At 41.5% G+C, this 23,204-nt stretch overlaps 1 protein-coding gene and 1 long non-coding RNA gene across 3 annotated transcripts in view; one reads left to right on the forward strand and one right to left on the reverse strand.

Moving 5' to 3' along the window:
* The first annotated feature begins 1,235 nt into the window (after positions 1 to 1,235).
* Positions 1,236 to 14,733, forward strand: LOC137504258 (uncharacterized). 2 transcript variants are annotated; one of them, XR_011019460.1, is made up of 5 exons: positions 1,236 to 1,330; positions 1,983 to 2,237; positions 2,335 to 2,481; positions 6,689 to 6,826; positions 14,601 to 14,733. It is a non-coding gene; the product is annotated as an uncharacterized lncRNA (long non-coding RNA). The 2 variants fall into 2 exon arrangements; XR_011019459.1 differs by lacking the exon at positions 14,601 to 14,733 and adding an exon at positions 14,331 to 14,569.
* CCDC85A (coiled-coil domain containing 85A) overlaps positions 14,107 to 23,204 on the reverse strand; it is a 341,020-nt gene continuing 331,922 nt past the window's right edge. Inside the window, exon 3 of the mRNA XM_068232421.1 lies at positions 14,107 to 14,441. Coding sequence (XP_068088522.1) covers positions 14,392 to 14,441 — 50 coding nt within the window. The 3' untranslated portion in view covers positions 14,107 to 14,391. The remainder of the gene's footprint in view (positions 14,442 to 23,204) is intronic.

Genomic DNA, 23,204 nt, shown 5'->3' on the forward strand with positions numbered 1-23,204 from the left:
GCTAGTTTAAATAAAAAAACAACAACAAAAAAACACTAAAATTAACTCATTTTGCTCTCTGTGTTTTGACATGAGCTTGAATACTGTATCTCTTTAGTGGACTCAGTCTTCGATAGCAGTGATAAGCAACATTTTCCCATTACAACCACCCACTCTGTTGTCTGTAAGCCTCCCATCCAAGCATTGACTCATTTAATTATATATAAAACTGTCAGTCAAACCACTCAGGAGGTTTGACAGCTTCCCAAAGAAACAGTATGAAAATATTTCTATATATTAATAGCTTCAGCAGCTGGATAAGAAAATGATTGAGAAAGTAAGAAGGTATAAATTACAACCATTATTCTGTTGTAATGTCCACCACAATAAAACTGAATTTATCTCTCCTTTAAAGTAAAGCAGAGCTGACTACATAGCAAAAATCAATACTTACCTGGGACTTCCTCCAGCCCCATAAGCACGTCTGAGTCCCTCGCTGTCATCCCGCGGTCTGCCATTCAGCTGCAATCAGTTGCGTCAGTCAGGGTCTGCTGCGCATCCATGGAAGGTCCACGCATGAGCAGTATAGGCAGACTAGACCCGACTAAGCTTGTTACCGGGGCTGATCACAGCTGAACGGCAGACTGCAAGAGGACAGCGAGGAACTCGTGTGTTTATGGGGCTGGAGGAAGCTCCAGGTAAGTGATGATTTTTACTATGTAGTCAGCTCTGGTACACTTGAAATTAGGAGCAGAACACTATCAGCATGTAGGAGATGAATCCCACCAACACAATAGATTGGGCTTGGTTTCCATTTGAAATTGTTTGAAGAACACATAAAGGTATATAGGATTTATACTTATTCCGCCCGTAGGCCAGCTGTCTTGCAGCTTCTCTTCCATGTACCACAGCCCTCCTCCCATTCCATGTGCTACCCACTCATCCATGTGTAACATTCATGTACAACAGCCCCTCTCTTTCATATACAGGGGTAGTAAACACATATTTACGACACTGGCAACTACCCAGTTACTTCTGTCTTCCCAAAATAAATTTAGACTTTCTGTCCAGATAGCTGTGCCCTGAAATACAATAAAATGACCCTGAAGTGACATACTGTATATATCGTGATGTATATAGTACCAATGCCCTTTATTACTTGCTTTGCCAGCCAGAGTGGTACAGTAGCTTGCATAAATGGTACAGATATGCTGTACCGGTCTGGTTAACTGCTAAAATCCAACTGGCAATGATAAAGCCTGATGGCTGGTGTCAGTTTAAAGGCCTGGGAGAAGAACCAGATGGACACCGATGGACCTCCCGACCTACGGTGGGATGGAGAAACCCCCAGGTAAATTCAGATTTTTATTTTAGTTACTGCTCGGAGTCCCTTTAAGTGACACTGCCTATTTACTCTATGTGAGATGCTTCATTTTTATTTTTTTTTAATGGAGAGGCAATCTTTATCCAACATTTTGCTGGGCAGGCCTACTTAGACCGCTGTTAAGTGCATGTAAATTTGTCTCCACCCATGACCACACCCATATTCTGGTGTGTGGCAACACCCATCTTTTGGCTGGAGTGCCCAAAAGTGCCCCGGCACTCTTAGGATCCTAGCAACGCCCCTGGCGGACAATGTTTAGAATGTCTGCTTATGCAGCAAGAAACTGTATATTTTCCTGTGGAAGCAACAACTAAATTAAATGTTCTCCAGTTAAATAAGTGACATGTTCAGACAACAAAGAGTCAAAGTTGAGCTCTTCTTTTTTAGCTTAATATAAAGTTCCTGGTTTGCTATACTTGTGTTTACCTTTTAACAAATACTTGTGTAATAAAATGGTCTGCTGGATTCCAGACAGATTAGTAAACTAATAGCCTGCAAAAATGAATGTGGTGTCTAGGAAGTATTTATATATTGCTAGGCTCAGTTTGTGTAAGACAGCAACCTAGATAAATGAACCTATTTCCCCTCAGAGGCAAACGTGATCTATTTTATCTTACAGTTTGAGACGTTAGCACCCTGTATCCTTCTGTCTTCAGCTCAAATGCCTTTCTCAAGCTCCATTGCCTCCATACCGCCTCCGTACCCTGAACAATCTGCCGCTAATACAATGGTACACATTGGAAGAAATCTGAACTGTCTCACAGAATGGTCCACATTAGTAGATGAAAGAATGAGACGCATTTCACGGGGTTAGAGCTGGCTTCCAAAAGACTTTGCAAAGATTCACAGAAATACCAGCAACCATACCTTAAAGGTTAACTTTTATCAAGACTTGTATATTTCCCACTCAAAAATGACATTTCAGTTTTGCTGTCAAGTCAAATCATGTGCTTCTTTTTACATCTCTCCAGGAATCAAGTGGCGAGATATCTTCCTCTTCTCTTTCCAAACGATGGATTGACCTATTCTCCCAATACATTCTCATAGTACGTTACTGATGCTTATCACTCTCTTCTTCCCAATGGTGCAACTGGTGGGTCACCTCTCACCTCCGCTAAGTAAGAATTTATAATAATCACATGACACACATCACCAAATCTAGTATGTAGTTTGTAAGCTCATTTGGATAGAGTATGGTTGTTTTTATCTTGTTATTCAACTAATGTGTACAATTTGCAAGGTGAGCTGCTCAATTGCTTCCATTTTTATCTGCTTTCATATTTGAATAAAGATGATTCTATTCATCTGAAATTTTTGGGCCCCATACTGGGCAAATCTACTGGGACCTCCTCACCCCCCTCTGCCCCCAACATGGCAAATCATAATCTTTGAAGGCCTGATGACACTAACGTCTGTGTGTCTGCTTTTCACGCGCTCCCATGCCGAACAGCGTTCTGCGTATGCTAAGTTCATTAAAGAGACTCTGTAACAAATTGTTTATCTTTATTTCTTCTATGCTATAAGTTCCTATGCCTTTTCTAATGTGGTCTGGCTTACTGCAGCTTTTCCTAATTGCACAGTAGCTGTGTTATCTCTGTTATATGATCTAATCTTCTCTCTATAGTCGGCACAGTCAGGCTGAGGCAGTCAGACTGGAATGTGCAGGGCTGCTTGTGATTAGCTAGAAGCTGTACACACCCCCTGCAGGCTCTGTGTGACTAACACACTCTGCTTAGCTGAGCCTATTAGAAGCTGGTTAGTTTGTTTGTAAACACTGCCTAAAACTGGCAATTACAAGCCAGGTTTGCAGCAGAGAATGGCAGAAACAGCACAGAGGGGACCAGGAGCACATAATGAATAGAATGGTATGCTTTTTATTGTAAGAATTTCAGAGTACAGATTCTCTTTAACACTGTAACTGTGCTTTCACAGAACGTTCCCAGCTAACCTAGTTGGATTGTGTGGACTTCATAAGAGCACAATGAATCTGAGGGTGTTGAGGTTTACTTTAATCACTAACTGACTAACATAACTCCTGGATGAGCCTCCTGGCATCTCTCATCACATTGGGCAGCCCATGTGTGGCACGGTTTCCCCAGCCCCATGGTCCCATACAAAATTCCCCCCTGTGATGCCTTGATTGTGGCCCATTCCACTTACTACGTAACTATGTAACTCAGGTGATTGAGAGCATGGTTTTTGAATCAGTGGTGTGGCGTTAGCCAATAAATGGTGTCATCCTTATCCAAAGCTTTCTGGTTTTGCGTGTATACATTTTTATTTTTGTTTTGTTTGTATTTATTTTTATTTTTGTTTTGTTATGTGTGTGTATTGTGTATATATTGGTTTTAGGCAGTGCCATAAACAATGGCAGGACAAAATAATAATAATAATAATAATAATAATACTAATACTAATAATAATAATAATGTTTTAATCATGCTTTTATTATAATTCAGCAACAGTAATAGAATAATAACACATGTACATTAAAGTACTCCTGTACTTTAAGTTTTAGACCTGTACTTTAGACCAGGTCTTTAAAGGGAACCTAAACTGAAAAAGATATGGATTTTTCCTTTTAAGATAATACCAGTTGCCTGACTCTCCTGCTAATCCTGTGTCTCTAATACTTTTAGCCACAGCCCGTGAACAAGCATGAAGATCAGGTGGTCTGACTGAAGTCAGACTGGATTAGCTGCATGCATGTTTTAGGTGTGTGATTCAGTCACTACTGCAGCTAAAGAGATCAGCAGGACTGCCAGACAACTAGTATTACTTAAAAAGAAACATCCATATCCCTCTCAGTTAAGGTTCCTTTTAAAGCAGGACAGCACAAGGGAGTGTGTTCGGAGAGGATAACTGCCATATCCTCCCCATCCATATTCAACGTTCTAGTCCAGTCAAATATTTTGGTTGACTAGAACGGGGATATCTAAACTTAGAGAGTGGTGCTGGACATATGTTGCAGAACCACTTACACAGCAGAAACTTTATTACCTAAATCCTCTCTCAGTTCATGGGTACTTTAAGCAGCTAAACTTCTTTTCACAGATTAAAGCAAGTATAGGCTCTGCTGTATCGGAATGTAAGGTGTTAACTTTTTAAATGCACCTTAAATAACTTGAAAAGAGACTCTAATTAAAGTAGAGTCCTGGTAGAATCTGGTTATCCAGATTACAACTAACCAGCAGTCTGAACCAACCAGCACAAATCAATGGCAGTACTCACAGTGGTGAAGTCCAACTTCCTAGGTTGTGGGCTCTGCTGTGCTTAAAGATTGAGTTTCACAGTTCCCCCCAAGGTTAATATACCTTCAATTTCTGTATTTTAACATTAATACAGAGTCCGTGGTATGTACTGTATATAGAGTGTGATATGGTATTGTATTAGCTAGGCCTATTTTTAACGGTAGACAGAAGTACCGCTACACCGTACTGGGTGGGACAGTGCAGGAACACGAGTGGCCAAACCCAATGAGCAACAATAGTAAAAGAAGGTCCGCACTGATGTCTCCACTCCAATGTAATTTATTCAGGACATGTCCAGTTCAGGTAAAACACTTAGACTAACATGTTTCGGACTCCAAGTCCTTAATCATAGTCATGTCACAGCATTCTGATTGTGAATTTAAAAGGGAGGGTAGTAAGAGGCGGGGCACAACCCCACCCAAGCGAGGGAGGGAGCAGATTACCCACCAAAAACTAACACCTCGTTAAAAATGTAGGTAAACATTAATACAATTAAAAACACATACAGATAAGGAGCAAAAATAATGAGAGCAATATATGCAATGTATGCAAGAATCAAAAGGCAATCCAATTCTCAGCCTGTCACCAAAGCCAGGTCCCACCTCGCATTTAGACCCTTAGGTGATCTAGTGCCAAGCCGGAAAATCCAAAGTGCCTCTCTTTTACGGATCAGTGCCTGAAGGTCACCTCCTCGCCTAGGCAAGGAGACCTTCTCTATTCCATGAAAGGAGAAGCCAGACATATCCCCATCATGAACCTGTCGGTAATGTTTGGCAACATTAGAAATATTTTGTGTGGACCACCCAGCCCCCAAGAAATGTTCCGATATCCTGGCTCTAAGGGGTCTGGTAGTGCAGCCCACATACTGGAGAGAACAGATATGACATGTCACCACATAAATCACGTTTTTGGAGCCACAGTTAATAAAATGCCTGATATTGAATCTGGAACCATTGTGGAGTGATTCCACAATTTTTGTTCTAGTGTGGAAAGCACAATAGTTACAGGTTGGTATTGCACATTTGTATGAGCCCCTGGCAGACAACCACGTCTGTGATTCTGTGTGTGTGCTGAAAAGGCTGGGGGACAACATACCACCCAGTGTGGGGGCTCGCCTACTGGAAAAACTGACGCCATTGCGAAGAAAGGGCCGCAAGTCCTCATCACCCTCCAGGATAGGGAGATATTTGGTGATGATGCCCCTAACCTCCTGAAACTCCGAGCTAAATGAGGTTATAAAAGCGGACCTCTCTCCGAAATCGCGTCCTGAGGCGTTGGCCCGTATCAACTGACCCCTTGGGATGGAGGCTGCCCGCTGTTTACCCCTTTCTATAATCCATCCAGGGTATCCTCTCTCCCTAAGACGTCTCTCCACCACATCAAACTCTCGTCTTTCGGCCACCTGATCCGAACAATTGCGGCGGGCCCGGATGAATTCGCCCACCGGAACCGCCCGAATCGTGTGTACCGGGTGACAACTAGCTGCCTGTAGTGTGGAGTTTCCCGCACAAGGCTTCCGGTACGTCCTGGTTTGGACAATCCCCGAAATAGGATTGCCCTCCAAGGTCAGGTCTAAATAATCAATAGAGCTGGCCTGCCAAACATGAGTAAACTTCAGATTACATTCATTATTATTGAGACAATCCACAAACTGTTGTACCAAGACAGGGCCACCCCTCCAGACGACTAGAATGTCGTCTATAAATCTCCCATACCTATTTTTAACATTAAGTCTCAAGCAGCTACAAAGCAAACTTATCCGGCATAAGCCAATTCCTGCCGGTGCTGGATAGCTGAGACTCTACTGTAATAATAAAATATACTTATAAATTATTATTATTATTATTATTATTATTATTATTATTATTATTATTACTATGTATATTACAGTATTAACTATTTATATCACTGTATCACAGTTGTATCACTGATTTTAGCTCTATTTCAAAATACATACTTGTCACTGCTAATATTTACACTGCAAAATAACTCATTAGTACCCAATTTCTCCAACTCAATGTTTTCTGAAATCACTAAGCAATATAAAAACTTCTTTCTGTATTTCAAATTAAAGTCTGCTCAAGAAGACCTCAAACTTTAGAACCTCATAGGTGGATCTTCAGTGGTGGGGTGATACATTAACATGTAAGCCAGGGAAGTTACTAAAATAATTCCTGGTACTGGACTCTAAAAACATGAACTCTGGTAAAAGGTAAGAAAGTCAAGGTGATCCATACTGTATATGCATGATTAAAAAAAATATTGTTGCACTTTCCCTCACCTGTTATTTCTTGTATCTTGCTGCAAAAGTTTCTGCCACTGTACTGACTGCGTGTTCTGTTTGCCAAGACAACGGGAGTGAGTTACTATGAATCACTAATTCCACTGTCCTGAGTTAGCCAGAAAAACTTTAAACTGACACCAATCAAAAGAATTTATCATTGTCAGTTGGATTTTAGCAATTAACCAGACCGATACAGCGTATCCGTACCATTTATACAAGCTACTACTCTGGCTGGCAAGGCAAGTTCTAAAGGGCATTGGTACTATACATCACGATAAATACAGTATGTCACTTCAGCGTCATTTTATGGTATTTCAGGACACATATCTTGGCAGAAATGAAAAAGGCCTGAATTTATTTTGGGAAGACAGAAGTAACTGGGCAGTTGCCAGTGTCATAAATATGTGCTTACTACCCTTTTTCCGTGTAGAGAGTATAAGGCCTATTAAAAACAAACAACGAAAAAAAAAACTTTATAAATTGCAACTAGCATATCCAATAAAGCAAAGCAAAACACAAAAGTATTATAATTACTATTGTTCAACCGGGCAATCTACACACTGTCTACAAATCCAGGTTAAATTATTTTGATTTCGGCATTGATGCGCAAAATATTTTTAATCAGATGTTATTAAAATGATCTTTCCAGCAGCATGCATTCAGCTATGATTTTAGAGCCATGCTAAGTTAGGCTTTTTTTGCATCCATGGTAACAATCCATTGTTTGTGGAAGTATCTGTTTGATCTATCTGCTTTTTCATAAACAATCAACCACAGTATTAACCTAGGGTAGAAACCCAGCCTGCTACCTTTAACATACTTATATCACTTATATTACTAATTCCCCTTTACCTCATTCCCCGCACCCACTCATCCTCATCTCTCACTCTCCCCTCTCTCTCCTCCTTCCCTACTCCTGCTCCTTTTCTGTGGTGCTTCCTTTTCTCCTCTCTATCCCTCATGCTAGTGAGTAGGAATTTAAAGAGACTCTGAAGCGAGAATAAATCTCGCTTCAGAGCTCATAGTTAGCAGGGGCATGTGTGCCCCTGCTAAAACGCCGCTATCCTGCGGCTAAACGGATGTCCCTTCACCCCCAAACCCACCCCCGCAGGACTTGGTCGCAAGTTGGTCGTAAATCTTCTTCTTCCTGGAGGCAGGGCTAATGGCTGCAGCCCTGCCTCCAGTCGCGTCTATCAGACGCGCATCGCCGCCTCTCCCCTGCCCCTCTCAGTGAAGGAAGACTGAGAGAGGCGGGGGAGAGGCGGAGATACGCGTCTGACAGATGCGCGTGGGGCAGGGCTGCGGCAGTTAGCCCCGCCCCAACCAGGAAGCGCTCCCCCGCTGCACCAAGGGGATTTGGGGGTGAAGGGAGCCCCGTTAAGCCGCGGGATAGCGGCGTTTTAGCAGGGGCACACATGCCCCTGCTAACTATGAGGTCTGAAGCGAGATTTATTCTCGCTTCAGACTCTCTTTAAAGAGTTTACATTCCTGGTGAATATCAAATCAATCTTTTCCCAAATTTTCCCAAATCTGCTTCAGGCTCATTATTTCTTTAAAGAGACTCTGAAGTCTCCAAAAAGTGAGGTTTTTATTTTAAAAACCTCATTAACATTATTGCCCCTCTCGAAACACCGCATCTCTGCAGCTGAAAACACCCTAAATCACCGAAAACTCTCTGGTGTACATCGCGGGCTCCTTCCGCATAGAGGCAGAGGATTTGGCTGCAGCTCTGCCTCTATGCGCGTCAATCAGCATGGATCGCCGCCTCTCCCCCGCCCCTCTCAGTCTTCCTTCACTCAGAGGGGCGGAGGAGAGGCAGAGATCAGCGCTGATTGATGCACATGGAGGCAGCAGCAAAATCCATGACTAAGAAAGTCGTGGATTTTGCCGGGCGAGTTAGGGGAGATTTAGGGTGTTTTCAGCCGCGGGGATGCGGCAATTTAAGAGGGGCAATAATGTTTATGAGGTTTTACTTTAAAAACCTCATTTTGGGGAGACTTTAGAGTCTCTTTAAGGTTAGAATTAACATCTCTGTCTTTGGTCAGGTCTCCCACCTCTCCAAAAAAGTTGCTCATCTCCCTCAGCCTATCCTGCATTGTGAGGAAGGGCTCCACCCGAAACATGTAGTGTACCCTATGACTCCAATACAGCTTGTTGCTGAACAGCTCCTGAGTGCCATGACCTTCTTTGCTATTGTTATCCTGTATTGTGGGTGACTCCTCCTCCCTCCAACTCCTGGCAATCAGGCCTCTGGCTACCATTGTACCAACCTCTGACATCAGCCCATCCACACTCCCTTTGTCATTAATGCCGAAGAATGCTGAAAATGGTGTTAATATGAAATTGCTATTGACATATTTCTTTCCAAAAAAATAAATTTATTCCTAAAACCCCTATATCACTGTTCATTGCCACCACATATGAAGTTCCGTATCCTCCCCCTTCCCGCATTGCCAGCAAAGGCCTGAAAACCCAGATTTGAATTTTTTCATGCGAGCTGGGGTCAGATGCCAACAAGTTACTGTTTTGAATTGAATCAGTTGCAGATTTGAATATGGGTACTTCCAAATATTTGAATAGATTATAGACCAGATTATTTATTTTCCCAATGGTTTCAATTAATTTTCCTATTTTGGTTGGTGACGAGGCTGTTGCCTATTAAAGGTGTCCCACATAAAGTTATATATTACCGGTAGCAGCTTTGCTGCTCCACAGCCCATAAAAATTATTCTTTCCAAAGTGTTTAATCACTGTATAATCCTTTTTCCTTTTTCTATGTTGTTCATGTAGGTAAAAAAATACAAATACAAAATACAAATTAAAAGTAATACCTTTAAATGGCTAACTGATTATTATACAAGCTTTCTGGGATCTAGTCCCCTTCTTCAGCCATATTTCCAGATGTTAGCTGAAGTAAAACACTGATGCAGGTAAATAGTAAACACGTAGATGGGAGTTGTGCTGGTTGCTTGTTGCACTTGGATGTCAGGTGATCTTGATCTGATCACCTGACATCTAACTGCATCAAGCAACCAGCACAATTGCCATCTACATGTTTACTATTTACCTGCATCAGTGTTTTACTTCAGCTAACATCTGGAAATATGCCTGAAGAAGGGGACTAGATCCCAGAAAGCCTGCATCATTTTTACTTTATCAGTTAGCCATTAAAAGGTACTTTTACAAGACTTTGTATTTTTCTACCTACATAATTTGTTTGGCTAACACGGTACAGAAACATTTTTACTACTATCTTGTTCATGAAATTAGATAGTTGGATTATATGCCATTTCTGTTTGAAATCTGCTTATTTAACCAGGCTTGCATTCTTCAAGAGAGCCCGAGGTGGGCTCATGAAATTAAAAAAAATCTAGGTTACCTGATCCGGCGGGCTGAGCAGATCAGGTAGCCTCCAAAACCGCCGTTCCCTGCTGCTCCTGTGGGTTGCAATGGCCCACTTTCACTTTCGTGTCCTCTGGGTCACGACGCTGGAATTAGAGATTCATTCTCTCATTTACAGCATGCAGGGAAGTGGGGGAGTGGCAGGGGGTGTGGCCAGGTAGAGAGAGCTGCCCAATAGCAGCTCTGGAAACCCTGCAGGAACACCCCTGGTGGGCACTTTGAACAGGGAATTCCCCTCCCACATGTTTACCTCCGGGGTAGCGACAAATATTGTCACAAATCTCGTTGGGCTATAGCGCGGCAGTGTGGGGACACAGAGGTATGTCATGAGGCAGAGAACATGCCTCTGTCTAATTTGGCCCCCCAAAAAAACACCTCAGGTTCTCTTTCAGCTCCCTGCTCCCTTTGAAGTGGATGTATCTGATGTCAGTGCTAATACCATATTTTGAAAACCAAGTGCTGGTCTGACCTGGAAGCAATTGTATGTTGTCCCTTATAGTAGTCATTGGTGAGGGCCCAGTGTCCTGATGCCATTTCACAATTATTTGCAGGAAAACCTTAAGTGTAGCTTCATCTAATGGTTGTGATATGTTTCTATAAACATTTGAGTTATTCAATTGTTTAAAAAAAAATTCATAGGTTACTTTTTCCCCCATGTTCAGTTTAAAGGTGCCCATTAGCGGTACCATTTTTCACTAAATGCAATCTTTTGATGCGATTTGAATGATCGTAACTAATCGTAAGGCAATTATCGATTGTTCGCATTTACTGAAAGATTCTTTCTTCAAATTTGATCATAAAATGTAACTTTCGGAACAATTGTATCCTATTTAGCAATCGACCAAAGAATCATTCCTTCATGAACAGCTAATTTTCTATACAATTTGATAGTAAAAATGGCATCGAAAGATCACATTTGGCGAAAAAATTGTACCGTTAATGGGCACCATTAGCTGTATCTATACACCTAATCACAATACAAATTCAAAGAGTTTGCAGTTACAATCACAAGCTTTACAATTAAAAGAACAATAAAACATTTTAAAATTTATAGAAACAAATAAAAAAAACATTCCAATCTGTAAATTTAAGGAATATACGTACGTCAATAATCTCTCGTTATTATACTCTACAAAGAAGATTGTTGCATTCCTATAATATATTTTCAGTGGAAAAATAAAGCAACTGTATACTTTAGCAAGCCTGTTGCACATTCATACAAGAAACTATCATAGCAGTTTGAACACATCAAACATCTATCAAAGCTTTTAACTACACACGACCTAATGGTTTTCACATATGAAGAAACCCAACTACACACATCTATGGCACCTCTTGATCAATACTCAGGCAATCAGATTAAAAGCATCTAGCAGTTTTATAATGGAAGGACATGCTTTGATTATTTGAGTTCTTTCTTTAAATGAAAGCTATGCAATAAAAGCTAAATATCCATAAACGCAGTGCAAATTTATTATTTTTTTAAATAACAAAAAAAAAATGAAAGTAAAAAAAATATAAATAAATTATCAGCATTGTCTGAACTTTCAAACTGAATTTCTGCAATTATGCTTTCATATTTGAAAGTCACGTCTGGTCCCAATAATCTGTTTTCATAAATTACTTAAATTATATTAAAATAACTTGAATGTTTTTTTAAAATAAATTATTATTTTTTAAACCTTGTGTTTGCCCTAATCCCTGAAAGCAAACTGTATTTTAGCACCTCACAACAAAACGAATGCCTTAACCCATAAATTTAAATTAAATAAAATTGGATTGGTTAGAGAAAAGCCTGAGCACTTTGGCATGCTCACATAGTGATTGTGCAGCACCATTTTCAGAAAAAGGATTCATTTAAAAAAAAGAGACACATTTGTGCCAGCCCGGTGTTCATTTGAATTCCACTATCACATTAATTTAAACGCATTAAAGTGTTTATCATTGTCTAGTTAAAGGAATACTATCGATTCACATATTTTTTTCAATTGACACAGGAATTGTTTGGGAAGTGCTGCTAAGTACTGGTGTATACATTTTAGTAGCAACTTCTTTGTTTACTGTTATCAATATACATTCAAACTTTACTGACGCCAAAACTGACGGCTGACTGAGCCATGAGGAGAGGGGAAATTCCCCTCACACTTGATCAGTTAACTCTATGTGTAACTCTGTGTGTGACAGAGAGAGAAAGCTCCCAACAGCTGCAGATACTGTGTCCTGTGTTTCTGACTGATGTGTCTGAAGAGAGCAATGTAACTAATTGTCACAGCTTTTCATACTGTTTTTGCTTTCAGAGTTTGATATGTTTGATATTTTCTTTCAGTAGTCTGATATGCAACTCTGGCTGTGCATTGAAGCAGACACCCCTTCTGCAATTGATTTGTCCCAATATAGCTAAATCCTACCCTCAATAAATTACAGCTTTTGCCTCTGATATTTAACATGAAAAGTAGGAAAATGTTTACACAGCTACTTAGACATTATTTGCACACTGTCATTTTAGAACACTTGGGTATTGATAGTATTCCTTTAAATAGTATTGATGTTACGTAGCCCTCTGTGCAGAACACGAGTCTCTACACCAGAAATATCTAATGCCTAGTACACACCATACAATTTTCTGTTAGATTTTTCTGCTAAATTTGCTGTTAGATTATTTTCTGTAAAATACTGGTAGAGACTGCTTTGTCTATTATTTCCTGCTGAGTAGAACAATGCCTAATTGCTAGGCAGATAGATGGTTAGATAGATAATTTCCAACATGTTGGAAATTATCTATCTGGCAGGTAAATCTAACAGAAAATCTAACAGAAAATTGTATGGTGTGTACCTAGCATTAGGTTTACTACAGAATTGTGTATGGACATATTTCTTAGGACTGCTTTTGGTCAGAAATCCATTTGATCCATGGTGATCCAATGGTTGTTGACACGTTGCCAAAGAGGAGACATCTGCACATATATTGAAACTGCCCATCTGTTGTAGTGGATTACTCATACTATTCTAAGTTCAAATAAGTGCCTGATAAAATGAGTAGGTTTTATTTCATTTTTGTGCAAAAAAATCCCCCTCTTTATTATGATAGCTCTAAGCAGAGTCAACAAATGATCATTTAAACAGCCACTGAAAGCACTAGGGGTAGGGAGTAGCATCAATGTATTACAATATGATTGGCCAGTTATTTTAGGAAAGTGAATGTATGGCAGGCTACTCAATGCCAGATACCTGGGCACTGGCTTCTGATATTATACTAAAAGCATTTCTATAATATACAATGAGCATACTTTTTGCTGGACAGACTTGTCTTTCCTTTGGGGAATGAAGTTGCAGGTTCACTTTAAACTGACCAGTGGCTCACTGAGCTGGTGCAAAATGTACTCCTTTTAGTAAATTATCCCTTGATTATAGAGAGAAAAAAAGGAAGCCTTTTTTAAATACACATTTTGATAACTTTTATAATACTATATGAAGGACTAGATTTTTGTTTACTTATATGTGAAATGTATTCCAGGCACCTGACATTAATATAATTATACATTTTAAAATAATAAATTAATACTTTATTTTGTACTTTTAGTAACGTCAAGTTTACCAGTCACCATGATAAAGTTAACAATATAATACTTTAACAACGCTGTGTGCGCTACAATATCTTTTTTAGTTATTCTAGAATAAAACTTTTCTAACCTTTTCATTATATATAATTTTACTGGACTAAAACAATTTTTTTCATCAAAACATTATTTACCTTCTTTTTTTAAACAGCTGTGCTGTCATCATAGGATATTTGATATAATGTGCTATAAAAACAGTGTATGTGCCTTTTATGCCAAAAGACATAATTACAACTTGAAAGATCATGTTAAGTAAGTTGTGCCATTTTCCCGCAACCTATAGAGTGATCATTTCAGACCAATCTCTCTGCAGGGGCAGGGCATAGTATTGGTGAATCTTCTTTGAGAATCTTTAGTTGTTTTTGTATTTTTGTATTTTTTGTTTTTTTGGGATTGTTCTTTATCTTTGTCAGGGAGCAGCAAATAGTACTCTTGTTCTACATTGGTCCTTTGTACTGACTGCCAGACAGATGTCTAATTCCAGGACATGAACCTGCAGCATCTCCAAGTTTCCTCCACACAACCTGCAAGAGAAGAAACAGAGAAGGATCAGCACACCCATATGGAAAAGGCTTCAAATTTCATCTTTAGACAAACTTTTTTTTTTGTTTAGTTTTGGATAGACTATGGAAACATGTCTGTTAGGTTGTTATTGTTGTCCATATTCTTTGCTTCCTCTCCAGGTAACACTCACAGCTTATATTCACTAGAACATTATGGAGGAGGGAGAGGAGCAAAAATCTGGAGGTTTAGAATTTTCCCACACCCCTAAGGAGGATTTACTCAACTTTAAAATAACAGCAAGAGGAGCAGATCTTTCCTATAGGGACAAGAAAAATAAAAGATTTTTGGAAGAACAGGGAAAAATTGTGTTTAGGCTAATTTCCCCCTCTGGCCTATATGCAATTCATTTTTTTTTCCTGTGTTATCTCCTTGGCGATAACTTTCATGTTCTCTTTAAAATAACTTTTAAGCATTTTACAAATGAAAACGTTCATAAAATTTGGTAAAAAGGACTATCAAAATGAATTTGAGTATTTTCTTACTTGCTTGCTGGTGGTTTAAAGGGCATTTTATGGCCCATATGCAAGTAATTAATTTTTACGAGTTTTTTCCTAGGTGATATTTTCACAACTTGTCAATAAAATGCTCTTTAAACTACCAGCAAGCAAGAAAATACTTAAAACATTTTTGATAGTATGTTTTCAGCTACTTTTTGGCACTTTTTTAATTGCAAAGTGCTGAAAAACAATTTTAAAAATAAGATGAAAAATTATCTCCTAGGAGAGAACTCAGGAGAAAAAGCTAATTGCATATGGGCTCTGATATGCTGCATAGATGGTGAAAATTAATAATTGCATAGCGTTGCAATGTGTGAAAGGAGTCTTAAATAGAATCTGTAACGTCAAAACGTCCCCTGGGGGGTACTCACCACCTCGGGTGGGGGAAGCCTCAGGATCCTAATGAGGCTTCCCACGCCATCCTCCATCCCTCAGGGGTCTCGCTGCAGCCCTCCGTACAAGATGACGTCAATATTTACCTTCCCGGCTCCTGCGCAGGTGCTCTGACAGCTGTCGGCTCCGAAGTAGGCGGAAATACCCGATCACCTTCGGGTCTGCTCTACTGTGCAGGCGCAAGTTTCCGACGACTGCGCAGTAGAGCGGACCCGACTGAGATCGGGTATTTCCGTCTACTTTGGAGCCGAAAGCAGCCACAGCGCCCCCGCTGGAGCCAGCAAAGGTAAATATTGAATTGACAGTGTCTCCACCGCCCATCGGAGGTGGAGAAGAGCCCCTTGTCCTTGGATTGGACAAGGGCTCGGAGGGGGAGGGGAAAGCTTGGCTGCCCCTCCCCTTCCGAGACCCCCCAATCCATGGACCATGCGGGCTGGTATAGTCAGGGTGCGGAGACCCACGCGGCCGGTGCTCCGCATTCTGGCTATCCCAGCCTGCATGGGGGACAAGGGGTTAAAAAGGTCTGGGAGGGGGGAACCCACGTCGTTTTTTTCTTATATTTCCCACACTCAGAACGAAGTAAGTAAAACTCTTCCCACTTGGGGGAATCTATGAAAATAATACACTATTGTTACCTGTGCAAAAAAAACCTGACATTTTCAGCATTTAAAAGACATTTTTCCCCTTGAAACTTAAAAATCGATTTTCTCAAAAACTATAAGGTCTTTTTGAAAAAAATTTTTTCCTTTTGTTCCTTCTGATCTCCTTAATATATTCTCCAAATTTGAGGCTCTTAGCATTTAAGGGGGCTTTGCTATTAACCCTTAAAGTCGGCGGCTTTTTTATATTATACGGGAACGTAATATTACGCGATTACGGCAGACTGTGTAATTTCAATAGGAGTTTACAGTCTTACGCGTAATTTGATACGCGTAATAACGTAACTTGTGGTCCATGCGTAATTATTTACGTGTAATACCGTAACCTTACACGTAACGCTTACGGTGCATTTGTAGTGAATTTTGATGCGTAATTACGCTAATGCGTAATTTCGACCCAGCACTGTTACAAGCATCAAGTGTGGTATAACACATTGCAAATGGTAATACCAAAACAAGTTTACTAATAACATATACACACATAACACATCTGCATGACAATATAAAGAAGCTAGTTTAAATTAAAACCATCTATGGGATTCTAAGAACCACTTAAACCCTAACTCATATCAAGTAGCCAATTTTGAAATCCATGACAATTCTCATTGGTAAGCTGTGACCTGTGAAATAAGTCCAGATCATTTGGAAATGTCTTCCCAACTTAGCCTAATCTACATTTATTTTTATTATGCATTCACGCAACAAAATATATAATATATATTTTAAAAAGGGGGCCATGGTTATTTGGGTACAGGATAATGCACTGATATTTCACTACTTAATTCCGATAGCAAAATATCAGTAAACTTTACAGATATTTTATTATAGCCTAACCTAACCTTACTCTAACTCGAGCCCTCCTTCTCAATGCCTAACCCTAACCGATCACCCCACCAATGCATAACCCTAAGAACCCTAACAATGCCTCCCCCCAGCAATTCCTAACCCTAGGACCCTCCACAATATGTAGCCATAGTTTGCATAAGTTATCATAATTTATTGGGTGTCTCTGGCTCCCAAATTACCTATTTCAGCTTTTACCTCTTAAGGATCATGGGCTTAAACCCCCCTAAAGACCAGGCTATTTTTCACAAAATAGGCCACTGCAACTTTAAGGCCTAGCTGCAGGGCCGCACAACTCAGCACACAATTACCCCCCCCCTCTTTTCTCTCCACAAACAGAGCTCTCTGTTGGTGGGGTTTGATCGCTCCCCAGGTGTTTGTTTTTTTCATAAATATGTATTTGTTTATTTTTTTAATATTTTCCTATTTTTTTTATTAATTTTGTAATCCCCCCTCCCTCCCTCCCCCCAAGGGGATCGGCTGTCATAGGCTTAAGCCTATGACACCTGATAACTTCAGAGTCTCCCAGGGTGACAGCCGTGTCCCCAATACAGCGCTGCTGTAGATCACAGCGATGTACAATGTTAATAGATGGCGATCGCCATTGGGAGACTAAAGACTAGCGGAGCTCCGTCATCCAAGTGGAGATGCGCACACATTGGCATGCATGATCTCCTGCAAGCCACGCACTAAGAGCTTTACGCCGATCGGCGATAGGCGGCCATGGGATTGGCACCACATCCACGGCCATCGGCGTGATGCGGTCGCCTAGTGGTTAATTTTACCTGAAAAGTGCACCTCCGGCACACAAACTTTGCTTACATCTTTCACATTGATTTACATAGTACATAATAATTCTACTAAATATCTCTCAGTATAGCTCATACTTTAAAGGTAGCCATACATCTAATCTAGCAATGTTGGGCAGATTTGACCAAGAGACAAATCTCTCTCTAATTTGAGTAGATAGAGAGAGATCTGTCGGCTGCCCATACATCACAGGCCAATTCCCAATCAATATGAGCATGAAATCTCCCTGGAATTGGCTGAACATCCCGTATCCGCCACCTCACCGATGTAATCCCCTAATGTGTAACGTGCTTCCCAGTGAACTATACATTACCTGTCCATGGCCGCCGCTTATCCTGCCCTGGTTCCGGGTGCATTTCTTCATCCATATATGCTCCCCATGTCTTTCCCGGTGTACGTGTGGGCACGTTTGTCACAATACACATGCACCCCATTACTCCAGTACAGTGCAGTTTCTAGGCTAAAATGCACCCAGGGCGAGTGTGTAAAAATTGCGCCCCCCCCCAAGCAAGGTATGGTTGCCCGCAGTATAGGTTAGCCAGGTCTAGTTGCACTTAGTATAGGTCCCCCCAGTATAGGTAGCCAAGAATAGGTACCCCAGTATAGTTAGCCAGGCATAGGTGAGCCAGTATAGTTGCCCCCGCTATAGGTTAGCCAGGTAGGTGCCTCCAGTATAGTTAGCCAGTATAGTTGCCCCCAGTATAGGTTAGATAGGCAGGCGCCCCCGGTATAAGTTAGTTAGGTAGGTGCCCCAGTACAGGTTAGCTAGGTGGGTGCCTCTAATATAGGTAGCCAGAATAGTTGCCCCCAGCATAGGTTAGATAGGTAGGTGCCCCCCAGTATAGGTTAGATAGGTAGCTGCCCCCCAGTATAGGTTAGATTAGGTAGGTGCCCCCCAGTATAGGTTAGATTAGGTAGCTGCCCCCCAGTATAGGTTAGATTAGGTAGCTGCCCCCCAGTATAGGTTAGATTAGGTAGCTGCCCCCCAGTATAGGTTAGATTAGGTAGCTGCCCCCCAGCATAGGTTAGATTAGGTAGCTGCCCCCCAGCGTAGGTTAGATTAAGTAGGTGCCCCCCAGTGTAGGTTAGATTAAGTAGGTGCCCCCCAGTGTAGGTTAGATTAGGTAGGTCCCCCCCAGTGTAGGTTAGATTAGGTAGCTGCCCCTCAGTATAGGTTAGATTAGGTAGCTGCCCCCCAGCATAGGTTAGATTAGGTAGCTGCCCCCCAGCATAGGTTAGATTAGGTAGCTGCCCCCAGCGTAGGTTAGATTAAGTAGGTGCCCCCCAGTGTAGGTTAGATTGGGTAGGTGCCCCCCAGTGTAGGTTAGATTAGGTAGGTGCCCCCCAGTGTAGGTTAGATAGGTAGGTGCCCCCCAGCGTAGGTTAGATTAGGTAGCTGCCCCCCAGTATAGGTTAGATTAGGTTGGTGCCCCCCAGCATAGGTTAGATTAGGTAGGTGCCCCCCAGGGTAGGTTAAATAGGTAGGTGCCCCCCAGTATAGGTTAGATAGGTAGGTGCCCCCCAGCATAGGTTAGATTAGGTAGGTGCCCCCCAGCGTAGGTTAGATTAGGTAGCTGCCCCCCAGTATAGGTTAGATTAGGTTGGTGCCCCCCAGGGTAGGTTAGATTAGGTAGGTGCCCCCCAGGGTAGGTTAGATTAGGTAAGTGCCCCCCAGTATAGGTTAGATAGGTAGCTGCCCCCCAGCGTAGGTTAGATTAGGTAGCTGCCCCCCAGCGTAGGTTAGATTAGGTAGGTGCCCCCAGGGTAGGTTAGATAGGTAGCTGTCCCCTATAATGGAGGGGGGAGCCGGAGGGAGGGCAGCCCGACCTCTCCCTCCCTCTCCTGGGCTGCCCTCCGTGCTCCCCCCTCAGATGCAGAGCGCAGCAGCAGCAGCAGCAGCCAGGGAGGAAGCGCTGTAAACAACATACCCCCCCTGCGTTCCAAGCGCTGCTCTCTCGCCGCCGGTCTCTTCCTCTCTGCCTATACGATGATGCACACGCTGGTTCCTGTTAGCTGGAACCAGCGTGTGCATCATCGTATAGGCGGCAGAGAGGAAGAGACCGGCGGCGAGAGAGCAGCGCTTGGAATGCAGGGAGGTATGTTGTTTACAGCGCTTCCTCCCTGGCTGCTGCTGCTGCTGCGCTCTGCATCTGAGGGGGGAGCACAGAGGGCGGCCCAGGAGAGGGAGGGAGAGGTCGGGCTGCCCTCCCAGCGGCTCCGGCTCCCCCCTCCATTTCAGCGCCCACCTCCCAACAGCGCCCCGGGCGGCGGCACGGCCGCACGGCCCTAGAAACAGGCCTGCTCCAGTAACCACTGGGGCGCGTGTATGGACAAAGGAGTGAGCTCGGAGCCACTGGAGGATAAGCGGTGGCCATGGACTGGTAATGTATAGTGCACTGGGCACACATTACACATTAGGGGGACAGCATCGGGGGTTTTATCCCGTTCGTCGCTCATTCGGATATCACTTGCTGTTACTGCTGTACACCGGATCGAGTAAGTCATCCCTACATCTTGCTGCATGTACGACTGATTAATGGCACCAATTTCGGCCCGAAATTGGTCGCATGGTTGATCAGGCATGCACTTGGCAGCCCCAATTTCTTATCCAATTCCAATTATAATAATCAAATTGGATGGTCGATCGGCCGCCAAGTCGCCTGATGTATGGCCACCTTAATGCCTACAAAAATAAAAAGTCTTTTGTCCTTACTTCAGTCTAAAAATCCAATTTAAAATGTGGATGAAAGCACCGCAAGAGAAAAAGGCCCCTAAAGGTTTAAACTGCTAAATAGAGTGGGCTAGTGTAGATCTTACTCTTTCCAACATTTAGAACACATCACACTGACAGTGGTGTTAGTACTGTAGAACCATCAAGTGAGTTGGGAAGTAAATAGTCTACTGCACTATCAAAGTTCACATAATAAATCATTGAAAAACAATATACCTGTCAGCCAATTTTTTAGACTTAGAAGATTGTGTACTAATGATCATGATTTTTACAGACAAGCAGAATACCTTAAAAAGAGGTTCCAGGAACATGGATACCCCAGAAGAGTAATCAAGCAAGCATTTCATAGAGCCCGGTCAAAATCACACAATGATCTCCTCAACCACAGACCAAGAAAAATGATACACTGGTGAGACTCAGTACTATGTACAATAATGGTTGGCCTCAAATTTATAAAGCCCTACGAGGAGCATGCCCCATCCTTCTGTCTGATGAGAACCTGAAAAGTCATGTGACACCCCATCCTTCTATTACAGCCAAAAAATGTCCCACACTCAGAGACATACTATGCCCCAGCCACTTTAGAAACATCATGGGAAAAACAAAGGGCTCTTTGGTGTCTGGAAGTTACCCCTGTGGGGAATGTAACGTATGTCCATTCATGAGACAGAAAAAAAATCAATCAGTGACTCATCAGGCTAAAAAACTTCTCTTTAAAACAATACATCAATTGTAAATCTACTGGAGTCATTTATGAACTTAAATGCACATGCCCCAAACTATATATTGGTCAGACAAAAAATGCCTTGAAAAAACGCATACAACAGCATCTATCCAACATCAGATTAGCAGAGAGGGACTATAATGATGGGAACTGGAAGACACTCCCATCCGTTGCTGACCACTTTCTACGTGTACATAATTCTTCTTATGCAAATTTGCAAATTTATGGTAAAGAGCAAGTAAAAAGTTCTATGCGTAAGGGAGATAGTGTGACCAAATTATTACAAAAAGAAGCCAGATGAATATACAGTCTTGATACCAAATCACCTAGGGGTCTAAATGAGGACCTAGAGTTCTCTGCTTTCTTATAATAATATTATATATTTACCACTGTTTTGCTTGTATTTCAGATAACATATGTGCTATTTTGTGGAGATTGTGATTTGCATGATCATGTCTCATGGGATACCTCTGTTCTGGACTCTTCTTACTTTGTATTCTGGACTTTTAATTACCATGGACTATCGATACCTGGACTTTGTGGATGGACTGTGCTAGCCCTTTAATAGGCTGGACAAACAAAAACCCTTCTGCTCTGGGACACATTGTGTCGCTTGTTTACGTCGTTATAACTCTTATAACCTATTGCCGGAGGATCCATATATCTGGAACTATTACCATAATATGGACTTATGGTCATTCCTATGCATGTCCCCTTTAAATGCCGAAATATATCATATATAGTAATATCTATGCGTATGGAAATCTTTAATATGTGAAGCCAATTTTTTTTATATAGTTTTCCATGTATAATGATTAATGCTTTGTACAAGTTGTAGCCAGATTTGGGATTGATAGTGCTGCATAAGACATGCATGCGTATCTCCCTTAGGCTCCCTGCACACTGCAAATCCGTTTTCCGATTCTGATTCCGATTCTGTTTCCGATTTTCCCTAAATACATTCAACAGAAAAACGGATCAAAAAACGCAGCATGCAGTAAAGATTAAAAATCTGAATCGGAATCGGATGTAAAAACAGATTAAAAAGCGGAATCGGAATCGGAAATGTATGCAGTGTGCAAGAGGCCTAATACATACCTACTTCCTTGCGTTCCCGCATGGTTACGTACTGACAGGAAGCGCCTACCATGGTGGATGACATCACTTCCGGCTAGTCACATGTGCGGCTGATTTGAATGCGCATATGTGACCAACCGCATCACTAGATATATCGGCGCTAGACGCTGAACAAACTAGAAGCAACACCCAGCATCTCTTGATAAAGCGGCTTTTAAGCCGCGGAATCGGTGGAGCAGTCCGCAAGGGGGCTCCCATCTCCTCTCCACGCTCTCCCATTCATCCTCTGGTCTGGGTATAGGATTGCCTCTCACTCTTATCACTGCCTACTGTTACTGCGATCATAATCGCCTCATCACCGCACCTGTCAATCCTCAATCCTGCCCAATGGTCTTTATATGCACTTTATTTACTTATTTGATATTTGAATGTTTATATTCCTGATATGCACTGTTAATTCTGATGCAATACTAGTGAACATAACCCATCGGTAGTTCAGACTGAACACCGTGGGCTAATAGATAACATTAGGTGCAATTGCTTACTCTTGACAAATTGCATATATTGGGATATGATATATACCGTGATGGTTTCTTGTGGAGACGATATATTGCTTTTTTAACTTGTTTTAAAACATTGTAGTGTACATTAAATGTTGAATTAATAAACTTGTTATATATATATATATATATATATATAAATATATATATATATATATATATATATATATATATATATATATATATATATATATATGTGTGTGTGTGTATGTGGAGTGCTAATTTACGGGCCATATAGTATTTGCTGTATGATACTGTTGTCTCTTAAAGCCTCAGCACACACTAATTGCTGAGTGCAAAAGTCCTAGTTCTACCAAGTGAGTTGGGAAGAAGAGCATCATTTGACCAAAAGTTCTTGTTAGTAAGTCAACAAAGGTGATTGGAGCAAAGATCTAGCTACAAAAGCACGTGGTTCAGCTATGAACATTA

The sequence above is a fragment of the Hyperolius riggenbachi genome, chromosome 4 (genome assembly GCF_040937935.1).
Source record: "Hyperolius riggenbachi isolate aHypRig1 chromosome 4, aHypRig1.pri, whole genome shotgun sequence".
In the NCBI taxonomy this organism is placed as follows: domain Eukaryota; kingdom Metazoa; phylum Chordata; class Amphibia; order Anura; family Hyperoliidae; genus Hyperolius; species Hyperolius riggenbachi.